This window comes from Micropterus salmoides, unplaced genomic scaffold (assembly GCF_014851395.1).
Source record: "Micropterus salmoides isolate LMB-PRFRI ecotype aquatic unplaced genomic scaffold, ASM1485139v1 Ms_hic_scaffold_21, whole genome shotgun sequence".
NCBI lineage: Eukaryota > Metazoa > Chordata > Actinopteri > Centrarchiformes > Centrarchidae > Micropterus > Micropterus salmoides.
Genome location: NW_024041262.1, coordinates 26,489,856 through 26,515,836, shown reverse-complemented (window position 1 = coordinate 26,515,836; position 25,981 = coordinate 26,489,856). Strand labels below are relative to the sequence as shown.

Below are 25,981 nucleotides of genomic sequence, written 5' to 3'. Positions count from 1 at the left end.
ATTTAAAGTTAATTCATGACCTTGTTACCAGAAGTTTAACCTCACCACAAGGTCCATGGACGTTTTCACGCAAGCTAACATGCACAAGAGATCTGCTCAGAAATATGAGAATTTGAAACTACAAGTTCAGTTTTTTGGTGTAAATGTGAGTGTGAGTGGGTGTTTGTCTATGTGTGGCCCTGCGATGGACTGGCGACCTGTCCAGGGTGGACCCCGCCTTTCGCCCGATGTCGGCTGGGATTGGCTCCAGCCCCCCGCGACCCTGTACGCAGGATAAGCGGTCGACGATGGATGGATGGAGTTCAGCTTTTTTATGTAGTGTTGTAGTTCTCGAGACCGGTCTTAAGACCACTTTTTGATGGTCTTGGACTCATCTCGGACACTGAGGACTCGGGATTTTATTTCAAGACCAGTCAGACCGTAACTTTGGGAATATCAAGAAATTGCTTTTGCATTGTCTGTTTTATTTGTTAACATCCTAAATTTGATTGGATGTAAAACGTGTTGCTTCAAATCCAACCAATAACCCTAATTAAAAATGTGTTGTTCCACATTTTATTGTGTGTCATGTAATGTGGGGAACTGGTTTTGGTCTTGACTCAGTCTCAGCCCCTAAAAGTCTGTCTTGTCTGGTCTGGATAAACTCTGGTCTTGGTCTTGACTTGGTCTCGGTTTGGTCTTGACTACAACACTAGTTTCATGAACCTGTTCTTATTGTCAGACATGCATTTACATGTTACGCTGCAAAAACCAAATTAGGAATAAGCTCAAATTGCGTTTATATTTTTAATATTGTTTTAATATAGGAACAGCCTCTGATCATCGGGAGGCCAATTCGGACTCCGCCCAGTTGGAGTTTGGCCAAACATTAGCTGCTGTTTCCAAGGTCAAGAATTAACTTTCAATAAAGTTAAAGTTCTGACACAAAAACAATGTTACGATTAAGTCTGCAATGATGTTGCTTTTGCTGGATTTGTTTATCTTTTAATTAATAAATGATAAAGGTTGGGATGTGTACGTCGCACAATCCAAATGATTACAACACTTCTTTTTATTACAGCGCTCAGCTAGGACGCCGACCTTCTGGCAGTCTCCTCCAGGCACTATTTCCTGAATCAACACCATTGGTCCTTCTGCACGGTTAGCTCCGCCCTTGATGACCAGCCCCAGGCCTGTTCCCTTGGCCACGCATATCAACTGAATGACGCTGTCACTGGGGAGAGAGAGGTGGGAGAGAGAGAGGATGACACTAAGCATGATTAAAAACCACAAAGCTATGCTGCCGCTCACATTCAATCCCACCATGACATAATCTCTAACCCTCCTCCTCTTCCTCTCTCTAGCTCTCTCTCTGGTCCTCCTACACTTCTCTGTGAAATTGCTGAAGATGCTTTTCACTATTTTTAGCTGTTGCTGGTGTTTCCATGCTGCAGAAATACAATTTAACAGTTTTATGTAACAACCTTCTGAAAAGACCTTCAGAGAGCAGCTCTTTGTTTACTTCCTGTAGCTGCAGAGGGTTATAAGCGTTCGCAGCAGTAAATCATAACTCATTTATATGTTCCCAGTTTTCATTTTAAGGTGCCTCGTTTTTGCAGGAACATTCTGCACTCCTTTTTTGTAGGGTTGAATAGTTAAATAAAAGCTTTTAATATGTACCGATTATATTATATTATACAGGATCATTTGTTCTTCAGAGCTGCAGCACAATTTGGGATCTTGCCTTTCCTGAGAGGATAAATGAGGTCTGCTTTGATGCAGGAGTCTAAAAACTTTAATAGTATTTTATTATTATCATTAAATAAAGATACACTGCCGGTCAAAGGTTTTAGAACGACTTTTCTAGTTTGTATGTAAATCTATGTAGTTCAAGTCCAGTGAAAAACCTTAATTGGTACAAAAGTAAGCAGCAAACTGCCAAAGTTAAAAACACTTACATCACAAAAACAGACATTTTCAGATCTAAAATGAACAATTAAATGAAGGAGTTTTGTTCATTATTCATTGTAGGATCAACCGATGACCAGCTGTCTGTGGGAGCTTCAATTTAAGATTTGTGTCAACTAAAAGTTTAAATAAATCTAAGCCGCAGAGCTCTGATTGCCAACGTATAACATGTAATAACAAAAGGTGGTATTTAATTACATTTGTAGGCAGCATGCTATTAATGTGGTATTTTAAGTGAAGGAAACTGTAAATGCTGTAAAGTGTATGATTCATTATGCAACTTTATTTTAAACTTCAATTATTAATCTGTCACTTAAAGACGGAAATCTAAACATTGGATATTATTGGAAAATGACTGATTTTATTATTATTAGTTTACCTAAAAATTGTATTAGTTTATTAAATGACTCTAATCAAATGTCTCAAAAGTCTCGTTCTGGTGGGATCCGACTGGCTTCCAGGTAAGAAGTTATTTCCATAAAGGCTGAAATCTGCTGCCGCCGTGTGATTCCTGCCTACCTGAAGGCGTGCGAGGACGTGTGCATGGTGTAAGGGGGGGCGTGGGTGTAGGCTGTGACCCCCTCTTTAGGACTGAGGAGCTGGGGGCTCTCTGATCTGGAAGAGGAGGAGGAGGAGGCGGTGTCCGTCAGCTTCCCTGAACAGAGATGAAAGGAAGAAGAAGAAACCAGAGAGAGAGAGAGACAGAGAAGAAAGAGGGAGAGTGGAATAGAAAGTGAGGGAGGAGGTGGAGAAAAATGAAAACACAGGTTTAATCAGATCCATATTTTAATATTTGTAATCATAAATCTTCTGCTTGAATCAAAAGGTGTTGGAGTGAGAGAGGCGGAGAAATGGATGTGTGTTTGTGTCTCATTTCTATATGTGTGGGGACAAATCTGACTTTTGAACCTTGTGAGTGAGGACATTTCCCAAAGTAAAGACATTTTCATCTGTGACACAAGAGGACATACTGTTTGGAAAGTAAAGACACTTTGAGGATGTGGGGATGTTGTACGTCACAGGAGGACAATTTTATAAAATCTGAAAATGTCTAAAAAGATCAGGACACCTCTGAGAACATTTGTGCAGCCGGCACTTCATTAGCAATCACAGAGCACGGTTTTAAAAACTTCAACTCAGAGCAGGAATGCGCCCGTTTTTCTCCCCATCGTTCATTCGGGTGACAACAGAGGAAGGCTGAACTTTCATCAACATTGTTCTTGAAACGTTCAGCTGGCTAGAAAGTAAGTAGGTCTCACATCACCTGTCAGATAAACTGAAGGCCTAAACCCAAAATGCAGCGCTGACGTTAAAACAAACCGATGCTCAGCTGCTCGGCAGGACACACGACCCCCTGTACTTAGTGGTAATGTTTGTGAATAAAAGGCCTTAGGCTGGCCACAATAAAAGGCCTTAGGCTGGCCACAATAAAAGGCCACTCCAAAATGTCCAGTTCCATTTGACAGCACAATGCCACAGATGTCGCAAGTTTTAAGGGAGCGTGCAGTTGGCATGCTGATTGCAGGAATGTCCACCAGAGCGGTTGCCCGTGAAACGCTGTTTCACAGATATTTCCTGAGCTGACTGGTGGTTGTGTTCGTGACACAGGCGCCGATTGCCACAATACACGGCTTTCTGTTGTGCATTTTTCCTGTCCATCAAAGCCCGACGATTTCACCCACCACCACCAAGTTACCCGCGAGTGGCGGCTGCTACTTTCATTTCCTGTGTGACACTAAAGTTTATGTTGTGCAAGCTTCGGTGAAGCTTAAGGCCGTTGTACAACAAGAAGGCAAGGTGCAGCGTAACATGCAAAGTTGATGCAGGCTGGTTTACTCTCGCGTGTCATGTGACTAGAGTGTAATCGCAGCCTTTGCGATTAGAAAATCATAATTTTATTACATCGCGATAATATCACAAATGTAATTAACCGTTCAGCCCTAACTGCCAAATTCTCTGAAACGCCTTTGGAGACGGCTTATGGTAGAGCAATGAACATTCAATTCACGGGCAACCGCTCTGGTGGACATTCCTGCAGTCAGAATGCCAACTGCACGCTCCCTCAAAACTTGCGATATCTGTGGCATTGTGCTGTGAGATGGAACTGCACATTTTCGAGTGGCCTATTATTGTGGCCAGCCTAAGTCCTTTTATTGTGGCCAGCCTAAGTCCTTTTATTGTGGCCAGCCTGAGGCACACCTGTGCAATCCCCATGCTGTCTGATCAGCATCTTGATATGCCACACCTGTGAGGGGGATGGATTATATCGGCAAAGGAGAAGTGCTCACTAACACAGATTTTGGCAGATTTGTGAACAATATTTGAGAGAAATAGGCCTTATGTGTACATAGAGAAAGTCTTAGATCTTTGAGTTCAGCTCATGATGAATGGGGGCAAAAACAAAAGTGTTGCGTTTATAATTTTGTTCAGTGTATATCAAAATCCAATTTAGGTTAAAGTTAGTGAAAGTGTTTTTCTGTCACTGAGGACATTGATATAAATGTGTCTGCATGTTGTACCTGCGGAGAGCTGCGTGGGAGAGATTCGTCCTGAAGCTGCGACATTATTGGAGCCGTACTTCTCCATCAGCTCAGCAAACTCCCTCCTGAAGAACACAAACACACAAAGAAGTATTCAAATCCTTCACTTGAATAAAAGTATAGTAAAGATACTCAGTTACAAGTTCTGCATTTTAAAAAGAGTAGAGACGAAGTAGTAAACATGTTTTTTTACAGTAAAAGTATTTGTTTTAAAGAAACAGCTTTTCAGAAGTGTTGAATGTGTTTGACCTGTTATAAAATCATAGCCAGAGCTCGTCAGACTGTGAAGTGATTCTGTTGGAGAGGGCAAACTACAATATGAAGGGAAACCAGCCGAATAAACAATACATACAAACTGAATGTGTAGACTGAATTAGCATCATGAAGAAAGGAAACACAAGATCTGTCTGAGGTTTCTTTCCATCATCAGCTGATCACAAACTCTCCTCCTCTTTACAATCACTTTCTTTTTTTTCTTGGATAACTGTTCACTTTTACTGAACACAAGTCTGAGTGCAGAACACGTGACGGTGTGAGTTCACAGCGTGGTGTTTGTGGATGATCTGAAGCGAGCAGGCAGATCTGTGAGCGTTTGTCTCCCTCACATGGACGCAGAGGAAACCTGAGTTCCCGGATCGCTCACACCATCCCTGTCTGGTCAGGATGTTATCGGCTATTAATTTTAAACAGGACGTGCACAGAGCGAAAGCACAAAAGGTCAGGGGTAACACTGTTTTCTTGCTTAGATAGCAGCGTCTCATTTACAGTCATTCTTCAAGCACTATTTCTGAAACCAGTAACACTTGTCCTCAAATCATTTACCAAGTGTGCCAAACTCAGTGCAAATTTTTTATTTTTGTCTCTCTGCAAAACTTTAAACACAACTCACTGCTTTACACTCACTTTGCAATCCAATAACACACTTCTAAACTGTAAACATAACTATTTTTTGCTTCACCATTTTGCCAATTGACATTCCACATTGACACTTGATTATTAGTTCACATACCAATCAGAGCATGAGCACTATATGTAAACAGGCCACAGGTAAACATTTGGTTTGGGTTACAGTGGAGGCTTTAGAGGGGTGAGAATTAGAGGAGGGAGAGGAGGACACGGACGAGGAGGTGAAGAAGTAAGAGGAGGAGAGGACGAGATCAAGTAGGATGGGGTAGAAGGAAGAGGAAGGGGAGTCAGGAACATACGGCAATAACTGATGAAACATTCCACATTGTAAATAAAGTCATTGCAAATAACAGCATCACACTCAGAGAACTATTCTTTTGCAAGAGATGTATAATGTTTGGTTTTTTGGTGTAAAAATATGATATTTTCATCCTCGCCTGGTAAAAAAAACCCTATATTTTAATACAATAAGTCCATCAAAACCATCATAAGGTAGATTATAATGCACCTGAATATCTTCTAATACACCTAGAACACAACTGTAACTGTAAATTTGATGAAAAGAAATACATACAGTTATTACACAATCTTTCAAAAATACACCAGGCGAATGTCCATGTTTTGGCCATATTTACTGTTTATATGTTCACTTTTATTGGGAGTTTTCTTCAAACACTATTTCTCTCCACACAACCACGTTCCAAATAACATAAAGCTTCCAAAACATTGAAATATTGATAAAAACAGTCAATATTCCTGTGACCAAAAGCACTCCCATGCTTTACAGGCCACAGCTTGAGAACAGAATCCTACAGGGCCGATAAACCCTGCCGCTGCCAAAGCAAACTGTTCTTCTCTACTTCAATCTGACGACAGAAACAAAACTTATCGGCTCATCCTACCTCACCAAGATGGCGGCCCGCCAGATGGTCTCTGTTGACGCAAAGGACCGCTGTTTTTGGATGGAAAACAGCTAGAACAGCTAGAACAGCTAGAACAGCTAGAACAGCTAGAACAGCGAACATCGATTAGCTCCCCTGTATCAGGCAAGTCCGTTACCAAGTTAACTTTGGATATAAAGTGTGAAACACTACTTTCGATTCTTCTTCTATTCTATTCTATTTCTTGTTTCTGGTAAAACAGCTGACAGGCTCTTCAACAGAAAACATGTCTGACTTTGTTGTTTAATGCAGATTGATTAGACTGAGTGTCTTTTTCAAAATCTTGATCTTATTTAAAGAAACAGCTGCTCAGATAGAATATGCCCACATAGAAACCGGTGTCTTCAAAAGTTCCCATTCTGCTCATCTGGATTTTTAACAAAAGGTCTATCTAGTCTTACTCATAATTTTTTTTTGTCATAGAAGAAGACTCATGCTGTGTCTAAATTTGTGCCCTTCCATGCTTCCATTTACTATTTTGTGTGTGTAAGTAAACCGGATGAAAAACAAAAGTCTGATAGATGAGAAGTCTGAGGATCGACAAAGTTATTACAATTTATCCTGAGGGGAACATGAAGGACCAGTCTTTCAGTAGTTGTTCATATATTTCAGTCTAGACTAAAGTAGTGGACTGACATCCCTGAAAACAGTCACACATGAATAGTTACATTTCACAGCTGATAAACTGAAGACGTGAAACGTGCCCTTGAAAAGGTACATATCTGTAACCTGACTGTTTGCTCCTGAATGACCCTGGAGAATTTGATTGTTCACGTCTGGACAACAGCTTAAAAATTACATAAACTTCCAGAAGTTCCGGGCTCGACCCCATTCAGCATCCTGAACTCACAAATCTCCTTCAATAAGCTTAGACTCCACGTTTGACTTTCCGTTTTTATCCAGCGAACCTGTGAGGACACCAGAAACCAAATCCCTGATGATTTCATCACGGTGTCCTCGCCGTGACCCGCCGTCCCGCTTAGTGGCAGCTGCACATAATAATCATAATTTGTTGTAAGTGTAAAAAACAAATATCAGACGTGTGGGTACAAAGCTGCAATAACACACACACACACACACACACACACAGGTCTGGTTTTGTAATAATAAGGATGAAAATGAAAGGACTCCACTCTCTGCCAGAGGTGGGACGACCTTTTCTCTGCAGTCACAACAACACACTCGCTTCCTATCAAATGTTGTAAGCTGGAACTTTTTAAGCAGGTCGATCCTCAAATAACCTTCTGTTCCTCCCTGAATCAGTCCTACAGTTTCCTTCTAACGCCAAACCCATCACTCTTTGTTTTGTTTTTGTTTTTTTGTTTTTATAAAAATATGTAAAAAATACACTGTATGAATTATACAGGAGAGGTAAGAAACCCCCAAGGACTTATAGTGAATCATCCCCTCTGGATTTTCATTTGATATTACACAAAATTATTATAGAAAAATAATGACAATAATGATAAACGATTAAACACAACACACATAGTGAAATTTTAACCATGACGTATGTATTTTTTCATGCTTGACTTAAATACTAACAGTGATGGACAATGGTTGGATATGAATGGACAGTTAGTTAAAAACCAGTTATGAAATACTTTTGGTAGGCTATGATTTTGAACAATAAATTTGTACATAAAGATACATGTTTGATAGATACTGATGTTGAAAATGGATAAATGATTTAATTTCTTGACAGAGGAGCTGATGGTTCATACCGATGTGATGCAGTTGCCTGGCTTAAAAACCTTTTTTGGATCAAAACGATTTTTTGAAGATAAGAAGGATAATTATTGCCCCAAACAATGTTACAGTATGATATATGGATGCAATAAACTATAATAAAGAGTTAAAAGACAGGACTGATTTACCAATGAACAAGCTTTAAGACTGTGAACTGGCTGAAAGACTAGTTTAACACTCAGCTGCCACCAATACAGACTTTAGGATCAGTAAGAAGCATGTGACCGGTTACACACACTAAACGACAGGTAGTATTTCATTTTGATTTCCGGAGCTGGAGAAACAGATGAAAAAAGCCAAATTTAGAGTTTTGTTCCTTACTATTTCTTGGAGCCTGTCTGCTGCTCAGACCTAAGAAATAGTCTGACATGCAGCATCCTGTAAAACGAGGAATTACTGTTTTTACACTTTTTGAAAGGATTAAACCTACAAGGTCTAAGAAATAATGATCAGGGAGATTTAGAGGTGCAGGGAGGTGGATTATGGTTCCTTTGGACAGAGCCAGGCTAGCTGACTTCCTGCATATGTGTTTACAATTTTTTCAGTATTATTTATTTTTTCAGGGCAGATTGGATTTAAGTAACTATCAAAAAATTTCCTGACTATTTTTCGATTAACTGACAGATTGTTTCGTATCTGATGAACTTATTTCTGAGACTTAAAGGTTTTCATGGCGTACTAGGTGTTAATCAAACCCCTTTAAACACTGGTTACGGACTACCTTCATGTGATGTTTTTTTTATAAGAAAAGTGTCAGGACATAAAAACTGATCAGAAGAACATGAGGAGGAACTGAACACACGGGGACTGTTGATGTTGGTTAATAAAGGATTGACTGCTTCCTGCACTGACACTAAACGCTGTTATTGGACGTAAATCATGAGTCGGGGAATCGGAGAACATGCACGTAAATCTTTTAGAGGGAAGAAAGAAATTCTGGTGTAAATGTGGATGTTTGGAAGCACAAGTGGGATTGGTCACATTGGTTAAAAACCGGCTGCAGTCTGCCGAGCGTCCTGCAAAATGTACAACCTGGAAACTGAGTCTGCTTGCTGCTGTTTCTGCTGATATGTGTTGCTTTGCATCTCGGATCGGCCAGAGCTCTTTCCCTGCTGTCAGACAGCAGAGCGACCCTATTGTGTCACTGCGTGTTTGTCTCGATGTGGCAGGCTGACGTGGAAAAGCACAGGGGACAGCAGAGTGCCAAGTCAGCTTACCTCCTGCTGGTGAACCGCAGGGAGCTGCCCGTCAGCCGCACAGAGTTTATACCAAGGACAGATCCAAACACAGACATGGTTCATTTCAACAGGCAAGTCCAAGCTTGAGGTAATAAGACCTGCCTCTCCTCTGGACTCTAAAACATCAGCTGTTGTCTGGGTTGTTTCTGTCTGCATGACGTTTATCAGGTATATTAACATCACAAAAGATAATAAACAGCGATTTTAGGGAATTGTCCCTTCTTAAATGCATTGCGACACGGACGATTCTGAATTGATGAGCATGGAAGCATGTTTGCTTTTATGAAGTAGAAGGGAATAATTACCTGGATAAGACACACATTATATGCAAGTTGTGTCAAACTGGCAAAGTACCAAAAGTACCAAAACTTCTCCTGTCAAACGAGTATTGTATCCTTTTTGTAATCAAAAATAATTATTATTTGTATGATACATGCAAGCAACATGCCAAAAGGAAAAGACCCTCTTTTTTTCCTTGCTTGTGCCGCACGATGCTTGTAAGCCTCAGCATTGGCTGTGGTCTCAGGGACGATCGACATTGTTACAAGATTTATCACCATCCCTTTGTTTCATCATCTTTAACACCACTCTTTACATTTTTATTTGCAATTCGCATCACTTGTCACCGATCAATCTCTGCGTTGCATCACATCAATTCCTCAGCTGATTTTCTTCACGGAGCCTCCGGCTGCTCATATCAGATGTAGTCAGTATGGACAGTTATGTGCAGCTTTCTTCTTTAGAGTCTTTGGTGTAGTTTAGCTTCTTGTTCAAGCAGACTCCTCTCTCGTCTTCTACTTGGAGGAAGTTTGCGACTCACCACTAAAAGAAAAAGCACTCGCGATCTTTCAATTCAATTCTTCAAGATTTATAGACCCAAAGTTAACAGCAGATACAACAACTGTATCAAAATGTTAACTTCTTACTTGACATTTCCACCCCTACGCAGAAGTTTGTGCCTGGTTGAGTTGGAAAAGTTGGTGTGCCAAATCACATAATGGGATTTAATGAATGAATGCCAATAAAAATGAATGGACACAGGTTTTTCAAATAAATAATGATGTTGCTTCCACTGTCTCGCCAAAAACTAACAAAAATAGAAATAGAATAAAAGGACCATCGACGTACGGGTTGGTCTTCACTGGTCTAAAATCCATCGATACCTCAATAATCCAACACCACATACTGTGTGTGGGCAGAGGAGACAAATACATTCATTGTCAAGTAACAGTATCTGAGTTTGGAAGCTGCAGTGTAATTCCACTATGGACCAGAGCCAGCAGGACTCACCGAGTACGACTAGAACTTAAGCACCTTAATGTTCTTACTGTAATTGGACTAATTTAAGATGAATCAAAATCACGCATGATCATGATCCCTAGACACCGAGATGTGTCCTCAGTTAAACTCAGCAGCAACCAACAGGATGTGATCGGACATGTTGAACCAAAATGGACAGATTTTACACCCCAAAATGTTGTTTAATCATTTAACTTAAGAAAATAAAAAGATTAAAAGAAAAAAAGTAATGTAAGGAAAAAGGTGATGTTTATTTTAAAATTCCTACCTGGATTCATCATCTCTGGCGATCAGCAGGGACATGTGATTAGAGAGTGAGGCTGTCCTCAAGATCTCCACCGCCCTATTAGGAAACGGGACAGAGAGGTAACGTCATCAGCTGGTGTGTAACCTTTCATAATAATAATAATAATAATAATAATAATCTTTATTTGTTGAGCACTTTTCAAAAAACAAGTTACAAAGTGCTTTAAGAAGTGTAAAGACAATAATACTTTTTCGTACATACATACAGATTAAAGCTCAATCACAATTACTGTAGAAACATAAATGCACGAAGGGCACGAGGGCTCACTGTTGTTTGATGAGTGACGTACTGACCACTCGGAGGGCTTGGTGAACTACCAAAGCTAACACGCTAGCAAGCTGGGAACATGCTGTGTCAGTCAGTCAAAATATCTCTTTATATTCTGTCTACGCTGAGCCGTTTACTCCCCCTGACATTTTGTTCTTAGGATTGTTCTTCATTTCATTTAATAAAGAAGTTACAAAAGAGGGACAAGCTGTCAGTTCACACAGTTAAAAAGCTATATTAGTACGATGTCTTCAAGTCTGTAAACCAGGTCTCTGTTAAGGAGCAGTTTATACTATGACAGGAGGAGCTTCAGTAAACCTGCCAGGTTTAATAAGCTATGGTCACTTCTTCGATTTTGGACTCTGCAGCTCTCTGTTCACTTAAAGTTTGCTATTGGTCAAAAAACGTGTCAAAGTTGAGCCAGACACAAATGATTTACAAAGACGTATTTGTCCTGATAAAAGCTGATTAACTGATTGTGGCAATTCCATCGAAATGAATTGATTTCCCTTTTAAAATGCTGGTGCGACCGAGCCATGCAACACAACTGGTCACCAGACTCATGATAAATTATGCACCCCAACGCTGACTTGAGTGGTCCTGATTCTTATCACATCTCAAACCACGTCTGTCCCCATAACAGAGCTGAATCTGGAGACCATATGTGCAGCTTTAGGTCCTTTGGTGTCAATACCCAGGCTATACCTGTCAACCCTCCTGTTCTATCCCGGGATTCTCCCGTTTTAACCTTTCGACAAATAAAAACCTGTGTGAAACTGTGTGAAATTGAAATGTGTGCTTTTCCCCCTCCAGTAAAGCAGGTGGCAGTATGTATAACATTAACTGTAGCAGTGAGGGAAGTCAGCAGCAATAAAACAACAACAACAACAACAACAACAACAGCACAAGGGATTAAGGGTGAATGATGCAGTGTGTGAACTGGAAAAATGATTTACGATGTGCGAGTAAAGACAGTAATTCTGCATTCTGCATGAATGGTTATTATGATTATTGACAAGTTAGTGCTTAACATTAGTAAATTAGAGACCAATACTGTGCTTCTTGCACAAGGATATAATGAATAAAAACAACTCGCAAAAATGAAGCTGTAACTGGAATAAATATTAGGCTTAGTGGTAAACTACATATGAAAATATAATAAATATGGTAACTAAATGTATACCGTAATGTAAGCATTACTAAATCATATTAAATGGCTAATCCTTGAAGTTAGCATCTCAGAACATGTGTTAATTATAGCTAAACACTGCGTATTGCTTACGATGATGGGATGGAATTAGTTGTGCAGGTATTTGGTCTGAAGCCAAAATGTTGGACACATTAACATGTTGATCTGATGGTGGCGCTAGATGAAAAGTCAGAGGATCACCACTTAGAACCACAAATGCCACGCAGAGAAAATACTTATCAAGTAAGTGAAAACTTTGACTGTCTAGTGTTTCTAAAAGAAAAGTTAAAATTCATCCTCTCTGGATCATGAATGTCTGAACCAAATTTCATGGCATCAATCAATTATCTCATAGTTGTTGAGATATTTGAGTCTGACCCTGCGATCCCTAGAGCCCTGCTGCTGGCATGGCTAAGCATTTTAATTACCCCTTACCTTAAAATACCTGTGCAAACACACACACAAACACACTCATTAATGTAGTGCAGACAGCACACGTCAAACTCACCTCTCATTGGTCACCCCTATCAGACTGATGTTATTGACATCCAAAATCAGGTCACCTGACTTAAGCCGACCTGGAACACAGAGTGACAATCAGACAGAGGCTGGTGAGCGAGGATAATAATAATAATAATAATAATAATAATAATAATAATAATATAATAATAATAATAATAATAATAATAATAACTGCCTGTATTTTTCTTGTAAAAGAAAAATACAAAAAAAGCTACCTACCGTCCATAGCCGCCAACCCACCGCCTATCACCCTCTTGATGTAGATACCAAACTCTTCTCCCGTCAGCTCTCGGTAACCCCCGATTATCTTCACACCTGTACACGCATACAGACGAGCTCAGGTCAGTCAGGAAACTTCTGTTGAAGCTGGACAAACTGCCTGAACTCAAATGCAAAACAAATGATCTGTGGATGCTTTTGACACAGCTGTCCGGTGCTCACTGAGCTGCAGTTTAGAGACATGTGAGATTATATTAACAATGATTCAGAGGTCAGAGAAGTCAGGGGGAAGATGCTCACCGAGTCCCTTCTTGCAGTCGCAGAACTCCAGCCTCTGTACGGCTCGGCTGATGCCATGCGGGCCCATGATCGTCCTGACAACAAGCAAAAACACCACAGATTCAAAAACATACCATCATCCTGCCTCATCCAAAGCCCCACTCTCTCTCTCTCTCTCTCTCTCTCTCTCGCTCTCCTCTGTGCTTCGCTGCACAAAATAATCAAATCATCACTGGATTTTGTCATTTCTCCCACATACCCCCCCCCACCCAGCCACATCCTGACCAATAAAATCTGTCGTCTCTTCAACGGCACGGCGGTTGAACTGTGCGGTGACCTGGATGTCAGCAAGCCCCGATACAAACAGTACAGACAATCAAAGCAACAATAAACAGCAGTCATTATATCCTCGACACAGAGACTCCTCAGACGTGGTTAACATGGTCCTGCTGTCTGCTGGTCTGGTGCCGAGGCTCAGCTCACCGTCAGAGCAGAATGTGTTTCAGATGCTTACGTCTGTGTCTGTGTCAAAGTGTGTGTGTAGAGACAGCATCTTCTGTCGTGGACTTCACAGGGCCGGCCCGAGAGTTTCTGGGGGCCTTGAGGAGAACTTGATTTCCCTCCATAGCTATGCTTTGTCACATCTTTAGGCATCTGGTACCAATGCACATGGCAGCCTTTTGCATCATTGTTCACACAGCACTGAGGGAAGCCCTTTAGTGCTATTGTTCAGCCCTAAAAGTACTACTACAAATAACAGAAAAGTCAGATTAAGGAGGTGGACAGGTGGGACAAAAAACGGACTTTCACCAGGAGATTGGTGTTCATTTCCCGTGTGAAACAAAAAGTCAACATTGGTTTCTTTGAGTGCTGTTATATAACTTATGTAAGTAACATTATTTAACTTCCGTAATTAAAGCCACGTAAGTAACAGTTATTTTAACCCAAACCATGATCTTTTCCTAAACCTTAGCCAGTAGTTCTGGTGCCTAAACCTAACCAAACTGCTACATTCTGAAACATTAACCAGTAATTTTATTTTGAAACTTATTCTGCAGTTCTTGCTAAAGTGACTGCGGAGCTCTACACGTACAAAAACAATACTAAAGGGCAAAAAGCGTTGCCAAGGCGTTTTGACAAAGCATCTATATGTGATGCCCTGGGATTATAGAAAGGGTTGTTGTTGTCTAACACAACTTTATAATGGGGGTGATGGCGCATAGATGAGATGCTTGCCTTTGGTGTGAGAGACCCGGGTTCCACCATTGTGTCCCTGAACAAGACACTTAACCCCTCGTTGCTCCAGAGGCGTGCAACCTCTGACATGTATAGCAATTGTAAGTCGCTTTGGATAAAAAGCGTCAGCTAAAATGAATAAATGTAATGTATAACGCCACGAGACGGTGAAAGTCAACTTTATTGTCAATTCTGCCATATGCACAGGACATAGACAGGTTTAAGATGCCATTTTTTACAGTCCTCCAGTGTAAAACAGTTTAAGTACAAGAGTATAAATAATGTAAAACTAAATGAGTACTAAAATAAAGGTACCCTTGAAATATTTGCACACGTGTGCATTAATGTCATTAACAACGTGCTGCAACGTCATTAAACAGCAGATTGTTTGTAGCTCAGATGATGCAAAGTATGTCCTTCATAACCAAACACCAAGTATATAATTAAGGATAAAATTATGAGTCATTAGCAAACTTTTAACTGTTTAAAACATTGGTTACTTTAAAACTAACCTTCATCTGGGTGATAGATTAGAATAGAATTAGAGTTTTATCATCCAGCCAAGGCTGGAAAATCCTCTTTGGTCTCATCAGACCTATAAAAACAGCACTAGTCTATATCAACATATATAGATATATAAAAACATATACAAACATCCTATTAAATCAATGCTCCACATCTCCGCACATCACAGCACTCCAGTTAATACCACATACAGTGTAAAATGCACTTTCTATCCAGAGAGGTATAGGTGTAAAAGATGGCTTGTAGCTCTTTTTATTTGCCACAGGCACTCTGTTTGGTCGCCCTGAAGGTAGCAGCTCAATCTCAGTATGGAGGAGGTGTCTGCTGTCACCAACGATGGACAGAGCTTTCCTATGTAGAGCTGTACTATAAAAGTCATCCAGGGACTTTTGTTGCTGGCCTGTTATCTTTCCTGCTGCTTTGACAATCGTGGCCAGCTTGTTTTTGTTTCTAGGTGTTAGATTTCTAAACCAGACAGAGATATTAAATACGAGAACAATCAGGCGGACAGTGTTCTGGTGAAGGGATCGATCATACAGGCCAAAGTGATTTCATGGTACCTTGGGGAAGTATTTTTAGTATTTTTTAATACAAAAATACAGTAGTTTATTTGGATACACTTAAATTAGACTATTTGGTATCTTATTTTAAAATACACTTTGATGTATGTTTTCCCATCCCTGGTGACAGTCACAGGTAGAGTAAGAAATAGTTTAATAGCCGTGGCTACATCAAGCACACATGATAACGTGGACTGGCGCTTTATAAATATCCCGGCGGGGGGCCTGTTTGGACTGTGGGGCCCGCCCCACCTTGCTGGGTTTGCGGTGGTATACCTTACGGGCCAGACTGTACCAGCTCAGTATAACTAGGAGAGCCAAAAGCACGACTCTGACCCTGCAGGCAAAGGTAAAAGTTCAGTTTTACTCATGGCCTGAAACAGTCAGAGGTCAAAACCAAGCAGGCTACTAAGACGAGGCCAACTTATCCAGTTAGGGGTTCAAAGAGGCAGGGATCAGGCAGAGATTACGGCTAAGTAGCAAGCACATTAGATGATCTGGCGGAGAATGAATGGGCCGGTGTATACACTGCCAGGCTAATGGGGAACAGGTGTACAGGTGATGTGGAATGGCGGGAACGAAGGGGTTATGTGCTATGCTTTTGGTATTGTTGACTTGAAACTTGCATTTTAAGCTCTAGCCAACTCTTCTCACTCCTGTCCGATTGAGTCACTCCCTCCTGGCCTGCTTGGTGTCCACCTGGCCTGCCTGTTCAACTTTGCCTGCTGATCTCCTGCCTGCCCATCAAACTTTTGCCCCTCAGCCTGACCCCCTTGTGGAAAAGTCTGCATGTTTTCTTTTTCTCTCTCTTTTCTCTGCTGAGCCAGTGCAGATTTAATGTCTTTGGGGGATTATTTCCACAACAGAATCCTGCTCAGATTATTTGAGCGCGCCCTCAAAGTATATAACCAATTGCTATAAATCCTTAATTTAAAGTGAGCATATCTAACCGAAGCATATTGTAGCTTTGTGCTGAATCTGTATTCTAAATCTGCAAAGCAACGCATTTCTCCAGCCATCAGATAAATGTTGTAAAAGACTAATGTAACAAGTACAGTATCAGAATCTCTGATGTGGAGGAGACGAGCTCAGTCCCTTCACATCTGTCACTAAAATCCGGAAAACATGGAGCTGAGCTTGGGACGGTTGCCCTGATGTCATCTTGGTCATTTTCTTCTTTTGTTTTAATTTCCAGCACTCTGTGAGGCTGCGCTGCTCTCAGGACCAGGTCACGTACAGTGTGTTATGTAAGGGATAATGTACAGTGAAGTGGATGAATAAAGATGCCAAGGTGAAGCGGAGGTCGCTCTGATCTCTCTGAAGAGGCTTATTTTGATCTTAACACAAAGGCTGCAACCACATATATCACATGAATACACATGATTAGACACAAACCGCGGATTTAAACTGTTAAGCAAAGAAATCCGACAAGCTGAAGCTTCTAAAGTCAGAAGCAAGATTTTCTCCCTGAGGTGGATGTCATCATTGTTTTCCTTTTCTAAGACCATTTCTATGAACATGTTTTTGCTGGTGGTAGTGATAGATTTACATCTGTGGGGCATCAGTATGCTTCAAACAAAGTGCTTGTTGGATCATCCAACAGCACCTTTTCAGTGTTATAATTTGAGGAGCTTTGACAAACCAATAAACCGACTTTCATGTTAACTTCAAGGAGGAGTAAATGTAGGCAAGGATTTAACTCCATCACGCTCTCTTCTTTTATTCTTCACGCCACAGAGTGCAGAGAAAGTGCGCTCTGTTAAGGCAGGCGTCAGCTTGAAAGGAACTATTTTGTACAAAGAGTCATCCAAACACATATAGAGTGTCACAAGATTGGTTTTGTTTACACGCAGCCACATCTCTGTTGGCCTGACCACAAATCAATGTCACATGGTTTTCATTCTTTACCAAAGTGCTGTCAATGGAGCCACGTGGTGCATAAACATCCACGTTACAGTATTTATACAGTTGGTCCTCAGTGGTCCAGATTTTGGAAAATGGGTCAATATACAGCCAACACAACAAAGGAGATCCAAACCGACAGACTAAACTATGGTATATTTACTGAAGTGCAGTACTGCGTTGTGGTAATTGAGTATTTTCTTTTCATGCCCTTTTATATTTACATGCCACACAGGAAATATTGTACTTTTTTACTCCACTGTATTTATCAGACAACTTTTCAGATTTAAGTTTTACATAAAAATATGATCAGTTTATAAAATACAACATACTGCAGCAATACAAAGAGACCCAAGCACACCTGATTAGACAACCCGTTCTCACTCCCAAGACGTCACTTGTGGCCACAATGGTCAAGACCCCTTGGCGTTGGTTTGTAACGCACCGGGGGTGTAGCCCTGTAGCTTTGTATTTCAACACTAATGGTAGGTGCAGCATATTTAATAGAAAAGTCTGAGTAAGAAAGTGGTTGGGACAGACGGTGGGCCAGAAACCGGACTTTTACCGCGGAGACCATTGTTTGTATCCCGTGTGAAACAAAAAGCACTGAATGTTTTTATTTAAGTTACGTAGGCTGGGTAAGTTCCGCCAGTCACTACTTTTACTTGACTTACATCACCTAAGTGACGTACACCGTTGTTAGTTTTAGCCAAACCATTTTTTTCTAATCCTAACCAAATAGTTTTATTGCCCAAGCCTAACCACACGCTTATTTATTGTTGCTAACTTCACCACGGAGCCATGTGACGAGTTGGGATGAGAATGTGTTGGATTACACAGGGTTTCTTTTGGTCCCTTGGATGGGAGGAACTGGTCTATATTCCATAGGGGTGTCAATTAGGGCTACTGGTTTTTCGATGAATTCAATTCAACAAGGTGCCTCTTGGGTTCCTCCCTTCCCTTACTACCGTAAGCAAAACAAATGTTGGTTTTCACGTGAATAACCCGACAGCAGCAGCAACAGCAGCAGCAGCAGCTCTGAGCCCCACAAACAGACCACAACATGCACCGAAGCCAACTGCTGGGACACAAGGAAGCAATTAAACTGATCACTTAAGACCTGATAATCTGCACTACCTGCCGCTAGCAATTAACATCACACTCAGGCTGCCGGCCAGGAGGAGCATACAGAAACACCGCCAAAGAGCCGTCCAGACCAGCGTGACTCAACGCTGACCAGTTTCTGACACTTTGACCACATTTAACAAAATCCTTGAAATACAGACGCACATTATGATACCTGAATAAGACAGCCACAATTTCTTTTGGTTTGTTTTCTTTTGGCTATAATTTAATACTGTTTCAACACCATTTTATGTTCTGGATTGTTGAAATATGCCATAAAGTGTTGAATTTTCTACAATAAAAAACAAAAAACAAATCACTGACCATGACGGATAAAGGACATCGATCACCATGTAAGTTACAATTGGCTATTAACACTTTTCTCTCTTATGCCATAACTTGCTAATATGCATAGTCTATGTCGGAGCACCATATTTTAGTTTATTTCCATCAGATTTATAGTTACAATTGCATTCTAGGTGTATTAGAAGATATTCAGTTGTATTAAAAGCTTCCTCAGGATGGTTTATTGCATTAAAATATAGCTTTTTATACCAGGCGATGCTAAAAATTTCAGATTTTTTCTTTATTGCATCTCCATGTAGTCTGTAAAAGTAAAATAAATATATTAATACACAATGGATCCATATTCCTTAGCTTCTGACTTTTCAAAGGAGACCAGAATTATGCATCTAGGCCAGATGGTTGAGGAGATATTACGGAATAATTTTGGGTTTGTAATTTTAGGCGTATTTTCTGGAAAAAGGGGCCTGTTTTCAACAGGTTAAGTAAATTAAGACTTACTTAAGTACTTAAGAAATAAACTTAAGGCTTTTTGTGCAACCGGCCCCAGGTCACAAAGGGTTAACAACAAGGAAGTGCGTTAGCCAATCAGAGCGCGTGTTTACCGAAGCAGGCTGGACTGCACGCGCCACCGCTGCTGAACGCTACAAACGGAGCTCAGATAAAAGTGTAACTTCAATAAGTTGTGAAATAAGTTGACAGAGTTTAGTTTTCAGACTGCAGGTGAGTGCATGTGTGAGGCCCTGTTCACCGAAACCTGCAGGATGACAGACAGAAATCCCTGAATCGGTGAGTCGCGGTAAAAAAAAATAAAAATTAAATGCTGCGTCATGAGATGCTAGGCTAAGCTAGTGCTAAGCTAGCAGGTTCAAGTGCGTGGGCCTAGAGCTAACAGAATTAGCAGTGAGCGCAATCAGCCTCAACTAAAGTTAATCTGTTTGACAACTCAACTGAGAGAGTGTAGAAATGTCAAGGATAGTGTTTCATTGTGCCGTGTTTGATGCGAACTTAAGTTATGTTTTGTCAGACATTTTTATTTCATTGTTCATGGTGAACCTGTTGCATTTGCACTGCGTTTTAATTTCTGCAACGTTGTTCTTTTACATATAAAAACATGTAAGCAGTGTGAAGTTAAAATAGAAACTTGGGTTTATTTTACTCAGTAATTAATTTGACGTAAAAGGTACATTTAAAAAATGTTGATTGCTCCAGTTGCATTTGGTGAACATTAAAGGAACGAACACTCACTTGAGGAACACATTTGAAGAGGCTGTTGAGTAAAATTAACTATAACTAACAGAATAGTAACTATTCTGGCTGTGTGGATGACTGCAGGCCAAGTTTTTTTTCTTTTGAGCTGAGTTAAAGTTGATGGCGAACCAACCCAGATGAGATCCCTGGATTGAAGACCCCTGTCCTGCCATGGCGGTCGGACAACCAGCATAAAATGCACTAAGCACCACCTTAACACTCCAGCACCACTTGTGCAACCTCACACTTCCAGACTCAAATTTTTTTATTTTGGACTTTGAATGGACAATTACCTTCCTCATCCTGTTTGGAAACGCATCCCTGGTTTCTGCAGAACTGAGTATTCACACGGTTTATATGGTGTGTTATGGTGTCCTGGTTATTGTGATTTTGGCGACTGCTCATACAGTGAAAAGCGAACGATTATTAAGTTGACGTGAGAAGTGACAATGTTGAAACAGGTATTCTTTACTATAGTTATCCAACAGATGTGAAGATTGAGGATTGAGATTTTGAGTTATTGATAATAGGGTACACCAGCAAGAAAACAAGATGAGTGATTTTAGCCCAGCTGAAAAATAGAGGTAGTCAAAAGAGCTCAGTGGTTTCAACCTTACAGAGAGGTGACAAAATAAATAATTTGTTAATGACTGAAACTGAGGCGTTTCTGTAAAGTGAACTGTATAATTGAACCTCTGGTTATTTTAAGTTTTTTGCTTATTATTAAAAATACAAGGTACCACAGAGCTCAGCTCTTTATTTTCAACTGGCCCCATCGGACCAGTCGATTTGACACTTACAGCCCGAAGACAATTTTTAATTTTTCATCCAAAGTTATTTATCATGTTGCAACAAAACCAAAGACTTTTATATACTTTTATTATTTATATATATATATATATATATCCAGGATATAAACTAAACTAAAATGTAATCACAGTTATAAAAAGGTTAACAAAACTATTTACTGTTAAAACAAAACATACTATCAGACTCAAACATGAGGTGCTCTCTCTCCTGCAGACAGCCATAATAAATAATGAAAACTCTACACAGAGCAGCGGATACAAGTCACCTCTATCCTGATTGACAACTTGTCAATCAGCTTGTAGCCCCGCCCTAAAGCCTCCCCTGCTTCCTGGTCTATGTTCCTCTAAATGGGACCATAATTTACTAAATGAACATCATGCTGTGTTGAAGAAGACTTGAAACTAGCGACTGAGACCAGAAACTCATCAGGAAAGTGTTTACTGAGGGAATAAATCAGCAGAGAAGTATATGAGGTTTTAATCACGGTCTTCACTGAATAATTGTCTTTTAATAGCGAGACTTTGTGTCAAAAGTTCTCAACCTTCTTGAGACCCGCGATGGGGACATGAGAAAACATTTCAAAGGTGTTTTTTAGCTTAACTTTCATGTTATCTGTTTTTTAAAGGAGTTCCATCAGACCAAAACGGTAAACGTCCAAACCCAGCATGAAAATAACGCGTGTTTTGTGTTATGAGGTTTTCCCACATGATGGCAGCAGTTTTTGGTAACAAATGGTGAAGAAGTGTCCCCTGGTGCTGTCTGCTCTTTACATATTTAATCTCCTCCCGTCTGTTTGCGGCCCTCCTCGTACGTTCATGTGTCAAATGGAAAAACCAGAGAGGAAAATGAAAAGCCCAGAGTCCCAGCGGTGAAGCGCGGTGGCTGTTTTCACAGAGATGAGTGATGCGGATTGATTCATATGCTGACAGATTATCAGCAGTCGCAGGATGTTGCTCCAGCTTCAATTCAAACAGGATCGCTGACTGATCGGATGAGAAAAGATCAATCGTCGGTGAGCTGATTGAGGAGTTATTTTACAGCTAAAGCCTCTTCGCAGTCTCTCTATTGGAGGCATTAATTTTGAGATACATGTACTTCACTTGGATATTCCCTTGTTATTGTACTTTGTTCTATAAAACATTTTGGAGGCAAAATCTACTGCATTTATCTACTTTGCAGATTCAGATTATTCAATTAAGATCCCTAAAAGTAGTATCGCCACTTTTACACATCAAGTCATCAATTATTATAATACAGTAATCCATTATAAGTACTTTTATGTTTGGTACTTTAAGTACAATACTATCTTTTACTCAAGTACATTTATAAATGCAGGAGTATTTCTGTACTTATATCTGAGTCACTTTACGATCACGCTGTATGCAGAGTTGCATCAGCTGGATGGAGATGATTCTCGACGCTAGTCGACATTCTCACAATATAGGTTTGTTTTTCACTGCGTGAGAAGATTGATGTGTGGCGCTTAACGTTAGCCTACACAGCGCGATTGCGAGGACAGCTGGATCTGTACCGCGGGAACAGGTGAGCAGCAGGCCTCCTGCTTGAGTCCGGCGTGACTGTAGTAACGGCGTGAGAAGACGGCCTCCGTTGTCGTCAGCGCTCGGTTGGTTCAGTTTATCCTTTGCTAAGTGATCGGAATAAATAAACACAGAGGTCTACATGATCCCTTTCGTCCCAGAGGCGTCCTACAGAATATTTCTCTTCGTCCCAAACACATTTTCTGTATTCCCCAGGACGACAGTGTTTCCCATACGTTCATTTGTGGCGGTCCGCCACATATTGATTTATGACTTTTTTGTTTTACTAGGCCAATTTAAAATCGTATTTGACTGCAGAGCTGCAGGCAGCGCGTATTCGCGCAGCACATCCCCTCGCTCGTCTCTCATCCGTCCCTTGATCTCTCTCTCTCTCTCCCTCATGAACACAGCTGCACAAATCTGTGCAGCACAACGCCGTCAATGTCGGAGACCCAGCTATTAAAAGTTATTAGCAAGCATGTAAGGAGCCTAGCTAATAAGGAGAGCTAAGTTAATGTTAGAATACAGCTGGGTTTTTTAGGCTAGCACGCTGTTTGTTGCTGCGCCACAGTTACACTATCATTCTGTGGGAAACCCTGGACGCCGTTAGTCTCGAGCCCTCAGCAAATCCTTAACTGAAACCAGAGAATGTCTGACATTTGTAGGCTGCTTGATTAAGAAGCCATTGATCAGTTATCATACCTGTAGACTGGAATATCTTACTAGACTAACTGTTTCAGTTTCACTGAGAAATATCCTGTAAAACTCCTTAGATAAATGTCTAAAAGTCACCGCCTGAGAGGACACATGGTCATTTTCAGAATTCCTGAAAAGTTTAAATATTGGAGGTAGATACAGGAGATTTGCCTGACAGCAGCCTTGTGTGTCTCAAGTTAAAGGTAAAATATTTATTTAAAAAAAAAAGATAAATGGAGTGAAGTAAAAAAACAAACACAATGTCCCTCTGAGCTCTGAAAAGCAGAAAGTCTCAGAAACAGAACCTGAACTGAATGTTCTGTTAATAAAACTGTCGGTGCCTTTAAAACAGCTCTGACACGCATGACCCAGAACTGCGCACATGCATGGACTTAAAGTCAGAGAGCATCTGCCGGTAAACAGGCTGTAAACCTATTTCACCTCCTGCAGGAGCTCCTGCAGCAGCACGAGACAGAAAAACAGACGGAGAGAAGGAGGGGAGGAGCAGCGGGGGAATTAGCTTACCAGTAGAGAAGAGACAGCCCATCGAATCGCTCCGCGTCCTGGGGGAGAAATGGCATCGCAAGACGGTCTGAGACCAAAAAAAACAACCGCACACACACACACACACTCTCACACACACAAACAGGCGTGCGGAGTGCTACGCCGCCACGAGACGGCAGCGGGAGGGTCGGAGGGGGGGAGGAGGAGACGGTTCAGACCGGGTCGGTGTGTGTGCGACCGGAGCGAAGAGGAGAGTGATGGAAATCCGCCTCGACAGGGAGAGACACGCGCTTACCTTTACTCACTAATCCATGCTGATACCCGTCCGTCACACGCACATGCACACACACAACATAAGTACACACAAACACGCACACACACAACATAAACACATGCAAAAACACACACACACACACACACACACACACACACACGCACACACACACCATAAGCACATACAAAGAAAATGTTTGAGATTACAAAGACAGATGAGAAGGAAAGACGAAGAGGAGAAAGTGAGAGCTGCGTCAGCTTTAGTATTCACGATCTGTCAGAATCAGGCCCGACCGGGACGTATCAGCTGTTGTGGAAGTACTCATTATCAAATACTGGAAGTACCAACGTATTAGCATCAAAATATACTAAAATAATCAAACACTAAATACAAATTTGGCTACTCATTACACCAGCAGTGAGTATGATTAGCCCCAGTGCGAATATCTTTCTTGTAAAGGTTCAGTGTGTATGTTTTAGTGGCATCTAGTGGTGAGGGTTTCAAACTGCAACAAATGACTCGCTGTGCATTCACTTGCTCCTCGACCGAAATAAGTACTTTATAATAAATGTGTTTGAGCTACTCCTTTAATTGTGATTTCATTTATTAATTAAATATTATTTTATTTTGTAGCTGTTTTGACTTAAAGAATTAGCTTGATTATAACTTTAATATTATTATTTTAGTTCATTTGAGTACTTATTTGGGTTTTTGTTTTGAAGGTACTGGGCAGCTTGGGCAGGTGAATCTACATGTAGGGGTGGTTACATTTAGCACAGGGAGGCACCGGGAGAGGTTCGTGTTTTTTTGTGTGGTGGCGATTTGTCCTCAATTTAAATCTGTGAAAACTCTCAACATATGGTCCTGTTTTTAATATCTTTATATAATAATGACTACCCCTGGTAAAGTTATTATTCATGTCTCCTTTATATATTTGTATGCTGTTCTGAATACTTCTTATGTCCCATGTAAACTTAATTCTTCTTTTTGCAATAAAGATTTAAGGAGTAAAACATTGTGATTATTTTGACTTGAAATCTTTATTTTGAACTTGTAAGAGAAAGTATATAAAGAATAACAATAAAAAAAAAAATATATATATATATATATATAGGAATATGTTTGGGCATTGCTTTAGGTTCTCATTGAGTTTGTTCTACAATTTAACTCCGCAAATTGATAAACATAATCTTTTCCTTGTTGTTCTAAATCTATTAGTCTTAAAATTTCCCCTTCCCCTTAAATCGTACCTTCTCTCTCTCTCTCTCTCTCTCTCTCTCTCTCAGAGAACGTCTTTTGTATATTCCCAGGCAGTAGGTTATTTCTTGCTTTGAACGTGAATACTACAATTTGATATTAAATTAGATCATGGTATTTTAGTAATTTAGACTGTAGAAATAATAAATTTTTATGATCCCGAAATCCGACGTTGTGAATGATTCTCATGGCTCTTTTTTGCATTATGACTAGTGGCTGTAGTGAATGTTGATAAGTGCTTCCCTAGACCTCTAAACAGTAATTCAAATAAGGTAACAATAGTGAACAGTACAGGATGTGAAGTGATTTAAGATCCTGAATGTGCTTAGCTCTTGCTAGGACTGTAATACTTCTGGACGGTTTGGTTTTGATGTGTTTTATGAGGCTTCCAGCAAATCTTGTCATCTATGATCACTCCTACTGTATATGTACTTGATTGTTTGACTTACAGTTTCCAAATACCATGAATGTAGTTTTACTCAAATTTATTGATACCCTGTTTATGTCAAACCGTTCTTTTATTTTCTTGAATTCTGAAGTGATTGATTCGAAGAGTTGCTGTAAGCTGTCGCCTGAACCAAATATGTTTGTATCATC

The 25,981-nt window shown here is 40.4% G+C and overlaps 1 protein-coding gene across 2 annotated transcripts in view; it reads right to left on the bottom strand.

The window, feature by feature from the left end:
- LOC119916268 (syntaxin-binding protein 4-like) overlaps nt 1-25,068 on the bottom strand; it is a 73,048-nt gene extending 47,980 nt beyond the window's left edge. The window contains exons 1-8 of one of the 2 annotated variants that reach the window (XM_038736229.1): nt 23,875-25,068; nt 13,425-13,498; nt 13,125-13,220; nt 12,892-12,961; nt 10,889-10,963; nt 4,467-4,552; nt 2,467-2,602; nt 1,081-1,213 (exon numbers count right to left, since the gene is read on the bottom strand). In XM_038736229.1, coding sequence (XP_038592157.1) covers nt 1,081-1,213; nt 2,467-2,602; nt 4,467-4,552; nt 10,889-10,963; nt 12,892-12,961; nt 13,125-13,220; nt 13,425-13,498; nt 23,875-23,930 — 726 coding nt within the window. In that variant the 5' untranslated portion in view covers nt 23,931-25,068. The remainder of the gene's footprint in view (nt 1-1,080; nt 1,214-2,466; nt 2,603-4,466; nt 4,553-10,888; nt 10,964-12,891; nt 12,962-13,124; nt 13,221-13,424; nt 13,499-23,874) is intronic. The other variant, XM_038736230.1, reaches the window with a different exon arrangement.
- Between the last annotated feature and the right edge of the window lie 913 nt (nt 25,069-25,981).